This window comes from Felis catus, chromosome X, assembly GCF_018350175.1.
Source record: "Felis catus isolate Fca126 chromosome X, F.catus_Fca126_mat1.0, whole genome shotgun sequence".
In the NCBI taxonomy this organism is placed as follows: domain Eukaryota; kingdom Metazoa; phylum Chordata; class Mammalia; order Carnivora; family Felidae; genus Felis; species Felis catus.
In genome coordinates, this window is record NC_058386.1 from 88,966,448 (window position 1) to 88,979,073 (window position 12,626).

Consider the following 12,626-nt stretch of genomic DNA (forward strand, 5'->3'; position numbering starts at 1 on the left):
CATTTCTAGGCTAAGGCTTTTAAGAAGTAAATATATGCCTTTCATGTTATTTTTCACTTGTATAGATGAATGCAGATGATGGCAGTGTCCTAGAAGAAGACAGAGGCATAAGATGGTCATATCTTATGATATGGGTCCTCAAATCCCTATATTGGAAAGAAGTCACCTGCCAACAAAGAACACCTGCATTGTACTGTTATTTGGATGAGAATTAAACTTCTTCTATGTTTGAGACATTAAATATTTGGGGGTCTATTTGTCACAGCATCTAGCTTTACACTAGGAGCCTTAGCATGGAAAAAGTTTAGGCCTGGGTTTTCCCTAGATCTTTACAGTCATATGTCCTCAGCTACAACCAATAGAGAAGAGCCCACATAGGAACCAGGTAGATACTTACATGCAGTCATGTCCTACTGATATTCTGGACAGCCCAAGGAAGCAAAGAATCTTTGGAACACCTTTTTTTTTAGCAAGATGGTCATCTCAACATTTCCTGGGCAATCATGTACTTCACCCCTTCAATAATATGTCCCTAAGTGGTTGCCATCAAATGTTCAAGACTTCAATTGTCCTGTCTCCCAAGATGTTTGTTAGTACTGCACCTACATAAAAACTTTAAGCATTCAATCACCAGAAAAAAACTGGTCCTGAGTCAAGCATTAGCTTAAGTGGTCTTAAAGATAGCTTTAACTGCTTGAAAATGTTTCTGGGACATAGTAACATCAGCATAATTCCTACTTGCACTGCAGCTGCAATACCACATCAGTACCTGCCATTGCTATATCAGCCATTGCTACATGTTTTGGCAATAAGGTTTTCTACCTCCATGGACTAAATGGCTGCTTATGTCTGTTTCCTCTATTTCATTTTGCTTTGTTTTGATGTAGAGAGCTATTGTTCAAGACCTCCTACCCTTGTACCAACCTATTCACTCTTTACCAGCTAGAGGTCAATGGTTGTGTAGAACATATTAACCAGGTATTAGTAGATTTCTGATGCTATGTTTCCTGCTGGTAACACTTTATTAATTTAAAAAGCATGTGTTGAGTACCTTATTATATGCTAGGCACTGAGTTAGCCAGCTTAGGGATGGTGACAAATGGTGAACAAAATATTATATGGCCCCTGACCTCTTAATTAAATAGTTACATGAATAAATGTAAATGTGCAACTCTGACAAGTCCTATAAAGGGGAGATACATAATGTAAGTGTGCATAATTGGGGCTTTGACTAATCAGAGAGGTTGAGGGAGGGTTCCTGGAAAGTGACGATTGAGTTGGGAGTTAAAAGATCAGTGGAATTAACCAGACAAAGAAAAGAGAGAAAAGTGTTCCAGAGACTGAAATAGCATGTGAAAAGGCTCTGTGCTAGGAGCATATCAATCCAGGGACTGAAAAAAAGTCAGTGTGGCTGACACAGAGAGGACAAGGGAAATATTGTGGTATGAGATAAGGATGAAGAGGCAAGGCAGAACCAGACCATGGAGGATCTAATAGACCATTTTAAATAGCTTTTTCTTTATATTAATAGCAATTAGAGGGACTTCTATACCATGTAGGATGTAGTAAGTCATGTCAGACTACCATTCTTGATACCATAACATTAAAAAGCCAGATAAATTGCAAAAATATCATATTTTAAAAGACCATGAGGATATGTAGAAGCAAAAAAAAATAGGACCTAAAATTGAGGGGGGGCAGGAGCCCTTCTGAGATAAGGAGACTGCTGCCAGCCATTTTCTTCCTTGGGGACATTTGCTAATCCTTAACACAGGCTGAAGATCAGGTTTAGCCTACCAGAAGGGTTTTTCTGAGAAAAAGAAAATCAGCAAAGTTTCAGCAATTGTGGAGTACTGGCATGACAATTAATAAACTTCAGGACACCTAAATGTGAGCTGGCTCCCCCGCACACACAGTATATATTCTGAGTTTGGAGGCTATATAGAAGACTAGGAAGCTTCTATAAGGTGGGCTGAAACCTCCTTTAGTCTCCTAATATTTAAGACACAAAGTTGCCACAAAAACATGGCTGGTGTTTTCCTCAAGATATTTGCCAAACGTAGAAGCATCATGGGGTAAGGGTAGAGGCCAAAGAGTAAAGACCAAAGGATACGAAGCATAGTCTGAACATACTAATCTTTCAAAGTGAAGAATACAGAGCTCTGCAGGCTTTTCAAGGGACAGGCTTGGGGAACATAACAGGACTAGAGGTGTATTGAGTCTAATTAAAACTACAACACACCTTCAATTCAGCTCAGTCTCTGATTAAATTAATGTGATTACTCCCTCACCCTACCCACCTAACAGATGAAAAGAAAAAACCCTCATTGGTAGAACATATTACCTGGAGCCTCTACAGTGTCTTTATATAAAATATCTACCCACATAATAAAAAAAATTACTAGATATTTGAAGAGACAGCAACAATGGAAGACAGAAGACAATGGAACATGTCTTTAAATAATTCATAGACAAGAAAAACCTGATAAAATATGGAACAGTATTTTTAAAACCATGAAAGCAGTAGAGAGTGAACAAGAGCATAAATGGAGGTAAAATTAAACCTGAAAAGCACACTAAAATAGGTAAAATTGTGTTTGCATTTGTGTTTGTTTTGTTTTGTTTTGTTTTGTTTTTATGATTTTACATGCACCTCAAACTGCACATGAGTTAAGGGCAGAAACTGCATCCTGGCAGGTTTGAGGTGTAAGAAGGCAAAGTTTTGAGCCAACAGGACACCTAGAAAGTCAGGGAAGAATACCTGGAAGGTGATGTGCTGTAGAGCAAGTTCAATCCCAAAATATACATGTAAAATTTATTCAAAACTACATTTATCATTGTGAGCATTTAATAAAGTATATAATTGTGAATCTTTATGTTGTACACCTGAAATTAATATAATATTGTATGTCAACTCTACTTCAATGCAAGTTTTTTTTTTTAATCTTCCCAAATCTTTGGCTGAATGTTAATCTTTGCATGCTTAGGGAAAGTCCCAGGGACCCTATAAAAAGGCAACAACTGAACCTGCAAGTATGGACCAGAGATTTTAGTTACTGCATACCACATGGGAGAAGAAGTTGAAAACTGAGTCTAGCCAAGATAACTGCCTGCAAAAAAAAAAAAAAATCATTCTTCAGAGCAATATAACAGAATCCAGAGTTTCTAAAATGTATCATTCATTATATTCAGCCATCAACCAACAAGTCTTAGATATGCAAAGAAGCAGGGAAATGTGACCTATACTCAAAAAAATAAAAGCAATCAGTAGAAATCAACCCTGAGATGATAGAGATGTTGCAACTAGCATAAAAAAACTTTAAAGCAGATATTACAAAAATAGTTGAGGACTTAAAAGACAACATATGCAAAATAAATATATAGATAGGGAACATCACAGAGAAACAGAAACTATAAATATGAATCAAATGGAAATTCTATAGCTGGAAAATATAATAACTGAGGTTAAAAAAATTCACTAGATTGGCTTAGGAGATGACAGAAAAGTCAATAAACTTGAAGAGAGATCAATCAAAAATACACTAATCTGAAAAACAGAGAAAAAAGGATTGGGGATAAAATGAATAGAGTCGCAGGGATCTGTGTGATAATATCAAGCAGCCTAGCACATACGTAACTTCAGTTTCAGATGAATACAAGAGAGAATGAAAAAGAAAAGAAAAAAGAAATAGTAGCCCCAAATTTCTTGAATTTGTTGAAAGACTTCCATTTAAATATCCAAGAATATATCTTCATTGAACCCCAAACAGAAGAAATACAACCTAGGAACATCACACTCAAACTCCTGCCATTTGAAAATCAACTTAAACATCTAAGAAGCTCAGTGAACCCTAAACAGATTAAACACAAAGAAAACTACACGTATACCCATCATAGTCAAACTCTTGAAATCTAAAAATAAACTTTTAAAGACAGAGAATATATTTTTTAAAAATCTTCATGATTAAAAAAAAATTTCACAGAAAATCAGAAATAGGGACATGTGTGAAAAAACCTTCAGGTAACATCAAACCCAAGAGTAAAACATTAAATCATTTTCCTCTCGGGCAAAGACCAAGGCATGGATGTCTTTCTTCATCATTTCTACTCAATACAGTGTGAAAACATCAAAACACTGATGAGAAAAATTAAAGAAAATGTAAATAAATGAAGATCTATACCACGTTAATGGACTGGAAAATTCAATATTGTTAAGATGTCCATCATTCCTAAGTTGATTTACAGATTCATACACTTCCTATCAAAAGTTCCAGAAGGTTTTGCTTAAGTAATAGAAGCTGATTCTAGGATTTATTGAAAATTAAAATGAACTACACTATCCAAACAATCTTGAAAAAGAACAAGTTGGAGGAGTTTACACCACTTGACTTTAGGACTTACTCTAGAGCTCTGGTAATTAAGTAGTGTGATATTGGCAGTAGAGTACATTAATGAGTTAATATAACAGAGTAGAGAGTCCAAAAATATACCTACACATATATAGTCAGTTAATTTTTACCAAATTGAAAAGTTAACTCAATGGAGAAAGGAAAGCTTTTTTAAAGCAGTTGTTAAGGAACATTGGATATCTCTATGGAAAAGCAATGAACCTTGATCATTTTCTCAGTCCATACACAAAAAAGTAATTCAAGATGGGTCATTGTCCTAAATCTAGACTCTTGGAATAGGCAAGGATTTCTGGGCAATAAAATAAAATAATAAACTGAACTTCTTCAAAATTGAAAATTTTGCTCATCAAGAAATGCCACTAAGAAAACAAATAAGCCACAGACTTAGAAAAAATAGTGTAAAACATATATCTGACCAAAGGTTTATATCTAGGATACATGAAGAATGTCTCTGAATCAAAAATTAAAAGACCAAAAAAAAAAAAAAAAAAAACCCAGCAATTTTGTATTAAATGGCAAAAAGTTGAATGGGCAATTCACAAAAGAAGATACACAAATAAATTATAAACATATGAAAAGGTGTTTCACAACTTTAGCCACCAACAAAATGCAAATTAAAACCACAATAAGATACCACTTCACACACACCAGAAAGGCAAATATCAAAGACAGGTGCTGCTGAGAATTTAGAGCAAATGGAACATCCATATGCTTCTGCAAGGAGTGTAAAATATTATAACCAATTAATTAGAAGAACTGTTTGGATGTTTCATATAAAGTTACATTTGTCTCTGCTCTACAACTCATCTAGTCTATTTTTTTTAAGATTTTATTTTCATAAGTGATCTCTACCCCCAACATAGGGCTCACAGTCACAACCCTGAGATCAAGAGTCACATGCTCTACAGACTCAGCCAGGTGCCCCTCAGTTAGTCCATTCTTAAGTATTTACCCAAGAGGAATGAAAACATATGTTAACAAAAATACTTATAAAATATTTATAGTTGCCTATTAAAAGATGTTCAGTATCACTAATCATCAGAGAAGCAGAAATCAAAACAACAATGATATATCATATCAGGCCCACTAGGGTGGCTACTATTAAAAAAAAAGCAAAAAACAAACAAACAAACAAACAAACCAGAAAATAACAAGCATTGGCAAGGCAATGGAGAAATTGGAAGCCTTGTGTACTATTGATAGGATTGTAACTAAATGGTGCAACCACTATGGAAAATTGTATGAAGATTCCTCAAAAAATTAAAAATAGAGCTGCTATATGAATCAGTAATCCTACTTCTGGGTATATATCCAAAGAATTGAAAGCAGGGTGTCAGAGAGATATTTGTACACCCATATTCAGAGCAGCACTATTCACAGTAGCCAAGAAGGGGAGCCAACCAAAGTGTCCACCAAGAAATGAGTGAATAACATACAATGGTGTATTATTCAGCCCTAAGAAGGAAGGAAATCCAGTCACATATTACCACAAGGATGAATCTCGAACACATTATGCTGCATGGAATAAACCAGTCACAAAAAGACAAATGCTATGTGATTCCTCTTATATAAGGTTTCTAGAGTAGTCAGATTCACAGAAACAGAAAACAGAATGGTGGTCAGCAGGATTTGGGGGGAGGGGAAAAAGAGAGTTGTTGCTTAATGGGTACAGAGTTTCAGATTTGCAAGATTAAAAAGTTCTGGAGATCTATTTCACAACAATGTGAAAATACACTTAACAGGCCTGAACTGTGTATTTAAAAATATTTAAGGAGGCACTTGTAATGAGCACTGGGTGTTTTATGTAAGTGATGAATCACTAAATTCTATACCTGAAACTGAAACTAAAGTTGATTCATCATGAAAAAAGTTAAAATGGTAATTTTGCGTTTTTTCACAATTAAAAAGAGTATAGTTGCCTTATACATTACACCAAAAAAACTAGAAAGTAGCCAAATGTTCATCAACAGGAGAATGATAAACTGTGATACATTTATAAAATGAAATACTACTCAGCAATTTTAGAAAATGAACTACTATTACCTTCAAAAACATGAATTAATCTTAAAAGCCACTATGTTGAGAGAGAAAAACCAGGCACATAATAGTACGTGCTGTATTATCCTATTTATATGAAATCAAAGAACAGAAAAAAATACTAATTTATGATGATAGAAATCAGAAAAGTGGTTGCCTTTTCTGACAACCACTAGGTTGAGTAGGGGTAGGAGCAATGACTGACAAGGGAAACAAGGAAACTTTCTAGGATGATGGACACTCTACATTTTGTTTTGGGGAGTGGTTGCACAGATATATGCAACTGTCAAAATTCATTGAGTAGAACATCTAATTAAACCTGAATAAAAAATATATTTTAAAAACACAATGATACTATGTGAAATGAGCTGGCCACAAAAAGACAAAGGCTGTATGAATCCACTTACATGAGATAGCTAAATTCACAGAGACAGAAAATAGAATAGTGGTTACAAGGAGTTACAAGGAGGGAGTGGGTAAGGGAAGTTGTTTAATGGATACAGAGTTTCAGATTTGTGAGGTGAAAAAGTTGTGATAATCTGTTGCAAAGTAACGTAAACATACTTAACACTACTGAACTATATACTTAGAAATGGTACGCTGTGTTATGTTTTTATCATAATTAAAAATAAATATTAAAAAACAAAACAATGAGGGGGCACCTGGCTGGCTCAGTTGGTAGAACATGTTGACTCTTGATCTCAGGGTCATGAGCTTATAGCCCTACCTTCCACATAGAGATTACTTAATAAAATAAAATTAAAAAAAACAACATTGAGATACCCCTATAAATCCAGTAGAATGGCTAAAACTATGAAGACTGACAGTAACAAATATTGCTGATGATGTAGAGCAAAGGGAACTCTTACAACTTGCATGCAGGAAATCAAAATGGGAAAAGGTTTGATAGTGTCTTATAAACTTAACTGTACACTATACGTTAACATAGAAATTCCACTCCTAGGTGTTTAACCAAGAGAAATTAAAATGTGTCCATAAAAAGACTTGTAAAATAAAAGAGAGACGTGCGTAAAGCATATTTATAGCAGCTACATTCACAATAGTCAGAATTGGAATGTGCCAAAATGTCCACCAATAGGAAAATGCATAATTAAATTGTGCTATAATCATACAATTGAATACTACTCATCAATGAGAGGAACAAGCTATTTATACACACACAATAACGTTGTTAATATCAGTTGGTATGTTGTATGATACTACTTCTATGAGGTTACAGAATAAGCAAAATTAATGTAAGATAGGAAAAATACCTGGTCCCTCTTTGGGGGGGGGGTGGCACAAATTTACTGAAGAACACAAAGGAAATTTCTAGAGAAAAAAGAAATGTTTTTAAACTTTTTTTAAGTTTTATTTATTTATTTTTTAAAGAGAGAGAGACAGAGAGAGATTACTAAGTAGCCAGGGTATTAGATGGTACAGAGAATATGTCAATGGGGAAGAACATGAGCCTGGGAGACATGGCCTGATTTTTCTACATATACTTCTGCAGAAATCAGGGCCCTAAAAGGTGTTGAAAGTCATCAGTCCTTTGGCCTTCTGACTCCAGCTGTTTGTCTTTCAAGAACATCTGTCTCATTGTACATGACTCTTTTCTATAGCTGGCTCCCCAAGATCTGCTTTCAAGTCTGGTTCCTGGTATCCAGTCCCAAAATTTTAAGATCATGAAGGCACATAAGTAGTCAAGGTAGTGTTGGATGCATAGTGATAGCACAGTCAGATCTGCCTCCTGCCCCATAGAAGCACTAGAAAGTAATTAGGGCCTCTCACATGGTAAATTCTGGAAAACTGTGGCCTTCTCCCTAGAACTGAGTTGCTATCTGTACCTGACATGGCCACACAAGTCAGTAAGGGCACACATAAAAAGACGTCATGAGAATAATAGGAACCAGTTTTCTCATTATTAAAGAACAGAGTTACAATATGGAAAGGGGAAAGGACAAAATAAACTCTGTGGCATTCAATAATAATTAGAAGTATAAATATGAACTCATGGTTTTAGATAAATGATACATAGATAGGAATACAATTAAAACCCATACATGCACACTGATATAAATATATGAATAAATAAGTAAATGGTAGAGAAGGTAAGGCTCTTTCTTACAATACAATACCAACCAATAAACATAAAAAGAACATAGGAAACTAGTGGGCAAAAGTTTGAAGAAAAACAAGATATTTACACAAACTTAAAGTATCTGTTTACAGATTATGTATGAATTACAGTGGGGAAAAAAACCCAGTAACTCTATAGTGGAGAAATCTAGTAGATTTTGAAACCACCTAAACTAAGTAATCAAAATTAACATCACCAATAATGGGACAACTGATATTGTGTGCCTCCTAATAAAAAGCACTTTGAAAAGGACAATGCATCACTTCTGTAGTCTTCTGGTTGAAGATGCATAACCTAAATCAAACCATGAGGAACACGAGATAAACCCAAATTGAGGGACCACCTATCAAATAACTGACCTGAAGTCTTCAAAAATATCAAGGTGAAGGGGCACCTGGGTGGCTCAGTAGGTTAAGCATACAACTTTGGCTCAGGTCATCATCTCACAGTTTAGGAGGTTGAGCCCTGCAATGGGTGAGCTTGAGCCCCATTATGGGCTCTGTACTCTCTCTCTCTCCGTCTCAGAACCTCGTGGGATTCTCTCTGTCTCCCTTTCTCTCTCCCCTTCAGTCACTCGTGTGCTCTCTCTCAAAAATAAATAAAATGAAATAAATAATAAATATATATATATATATATTTTTTTTAAATAAAAAATATCAGGAGCCTGGGTGGCTCAGTCGGTTGAGCATCTGACTTTGGCCCAGGTCATGATCTCACGATCTGTGAGTTCGAGCCCCACATTGGGCTCTGTGCTGACAGCTCAGATCCTAGAGCCTGCTTCAGATTCTGTGTCTCCCTCTCTCTTGGCCCCTCTCCCACTAATGCTCTGTCTCTCTCTCTGTCAAAAATAAATAAACATTAAAAAAAATTAATAAAAATAGAATAAAAAATATCAAGGTGTAGACAAAAACAGAGAAAGGCTGAGAAACTGTTCCAGATAAAAGGCAACTAAAGAGGCATGACAACTAACCACAATATGTGAACCTGGATTGGAAACTGGTCTGGGAAAAATTAGCTATAATGTATTTATGACCATTGATAAAATTAAAATATGGATACTAGTTACATAACATTATTGTATCAATATTCAATTTTCTAATTTTGATAATTATACCATAGTTATGTACAAGAATGCCTTTTTTAAGGAAATACACACTGATATATTTACAAGTAGAAGGGCAGATGTCTACACCTTACTCTCAAATGATTCAGAAAAAATAATACATAAAAATATAAGTAGAGAATGAAAAACAATTAGGCAAAATGTAAACACTTGCTTAATCTGGATAGGGTATACAGGAATTCCTTTAATTATTCTTGCACCTTTTCTGTAGATTTGAAATTATATCAAAAGTAAAAATTACCCAAAAATCACAGACACACTGTACCTTGGGCCAATACCTATTGTTTTCTTTCCATACTTCTAGTTAATCAGCTCCCCCAAGTTTGGCCCTGTTTGGCTCCAGACTTTGAATGTAGCTCTCTATTTAGCATCCTGGATCATCAAATGAGTGTGGAATTTCCTATTCTAGCCTGACTTTGGTCCCCCTTCTAGATTTATCTCTCATTATTTTACCTTCAGCTCCAGACATCAAAACCACATGTAAGAGAAATACCAAACCATAACATCTCATCTGACCCCTGGGGTTCATTCCATCTACCATGGGCCACATATCTTCTATTTCCCCATTTTCTTTGTTTTTTTCACTTGTACAGTATTCTGGATGTGTATCATTCATACCTCTTGGATTGATTTGAACTTGCCTGCTTCATAAATGTGAAGAAATCTATCATTACTTTCTAAAACTCCCACTCTCATAAGTCTGAAGGAACCAGAAACAGTCTCTGTAAATCTTTATGGACTCACAGTTCAAGGAGGTGCCAAGATTTTAAATGGTTTGGGAGGAGCTGGGGTGCCTGGGTGGCTCAGTTGGTTGAGCATTGGACTCTTGATTTTGGCTCACATCATGATCCCAGGGTCATGAGATCAAGCCCCAAGTTGAGCTCCATGTTGAGTACAGAGCCTGCTTCAGATTCTCTCTCTTTCTGTCTCTCTCTTTCCCTCCTCCTCTCTCTCTCTCTCTCAAATAAATTTTTAAAAAATGTTTGGGAGGAATCATCATCACCCCTGATGTAGCTACACACTGCTTCCTTAAACAAACCATCTAAGGACTCTTTAAACATAATTAGTGGGACTGGGGAAATCATTTTTCTTATGCAAGAAATAATCACAAAATGACTTTTCCAGGCCTGGCAACTGAAGATTTTGAATAATTGTGGGTTGTCTACTTAATCATAATAGCTACTATCTTACAAAGAAGCTATATGTCAGGAAATGTGCAAGATTCTTTATGTGTATTCTCCCTTTTAATCCTCACGCCAACCCTTGGGAAGTAAACATTAATATATATATATATATATATATATATATATATATATTTTTTTTTTTTTTTTTTTTTTTTTTTTTTTTTACAAACAAGGAAAGTAAGGCCCAGGGAATGTAGGTGACTTGCCCAAGTTAAAACAGCTCTGAACTGGTAGAGCTGAGAATTGAATCCTTCATGTCCCTTTGACTTCAGAGTCCATACATTCTTCCTTCACAGCATCACCCAGTCATATCAAGCCAATAGCAATCCTGCAGTTTCCCTGCACTGATTTGTTAAGGGGACTTCCTAACAGCTGGTGTTTGTTGCTCTGGAAAAAGGATTGGTTTGAGTAGGTAAATGAGGGTTTCTCATACCATTTCAAACATATTACTTGCACGTGCTTTGATGGACTTAATGTCTCCAAAACCTCCAGAGGGGAACTTCTTCAGCCACACCCAATCACCCTGGAAAGAAAAGGAAGAGGGGGTGATAAGACTTAGTTGCCAACACCTTCAGAGCAAAGGCTCTTCCATACACAGGGTTTTTAATCTGACCATCAACTCAAACATGCTTTGTTCCTCCCCCATTACCCTCCACCACACGGACACTCTGTGTTTGAGGTAAAAATGAGGCCATGCAGAGAAGTTAAATGTAAGCTCCAACTAACTAAAGACAGGGAAACCACTGCAGGTATGCAGACCCCAGAAAAGCAATGATACCTCTCTCCACAATGCCTCCCTTCAATAACTGCAGGAAGCGCTAGGTCATTTCCTTTACTCATAGCTAAGTGATGTAGCACCAGGTTCTCTGCGATTAATGGTGATGGTTGTGATTCTTACTGCCTCGAGGCATCTGTGTTGGGAGATGTAGGGCAGGAGACAGAATGCAGCGAATGTTGTCTGCATTTACCTTGATCCATTTTTCTCTCATGGGACAGGCCATTTTGGGGGAACTCTCATGCTTCAATCATAAACCAGTTGGCTTAAATGTACCCTAAACATTTCTTATCTGGATGCACACATGTACCACCGTGGTAATAGGAGTAATCTAGACTCTTCCAGAAGTCCTTTTGACTTTTGAACCACAAAGCAGCTATTGCTAAGGCTGGGGTCAAGTCAAAAACCAACAATTATCTTATTGTCTTCACTTTAACACCAGGGCCTGATAGATAACTTTCCTCTACGTGCATAGCCTCAAGGATTCATCAGTCATCAAGCCCTATTTAGTTTCTGTCCGACCCAAATTTTTTGAAAAAGCAATACAAATATAGATCCCTTTTTCTCCATAATAATAATAATGCCTTACATTTGCACAGCGCTCTTTACTCTTCGAAGGGCTTTCACATCTATTACCTATAGCCTGGAGATTCCATTTCAGGCTGCACCAATTTGTCATCGAGTAGAGATAATAAAGCAGAGAGCTCTGTGCAGTCAAATTCCAAGAATAAGAGAGTGTAACCACTCTCTTATTAAGGAATATATCCAGCTGTGGTACTGCATCTGGAGACCTGCCAGAGGCAAAGGCTAATAATGGGAGCTGCAGGCATCTGAGTTACTCGCCCGCACTTTGTGTTACAGGGCATCTTTTAGCCAAGGAGCTTGAAACCCTTTAACTAGAGGCCTTCAGCCACTGGGCAAAACTGTGCCAGCCAGGCTCAGCACCCACAGAGTCTAG

At 36.3% G+C, this 12,626-nt stretch overlaps 1 protein-coding gene across 3 annotated transcripts in view; it reads right to left on the reverse strand.

The window, feature by feature from the left end:
* The window catches only part of GUCY2F (guanylate cyclase 2F, retinal), a 112,537-nt gene that overhangs the window by 47,252 nt on the left and 52,659 nt on the right, over nucleotides 1-12,626 (reverse strand). For all 3 annotated transcript variants that reach the window (XM_006943916.4, XM_019824153.3, XM_019824152.3), the window contains exon 8: nucleotides 11,327-11,416. In XM_006943916.4, coding sequence (XP_006943978.1) covers nucleotides 11,327-11,416 — 90 coding nt within the window. The remainder of the gene's footprint in view (nucleotides 1-11,326; nucleotides 11,417-12,626) is intronic.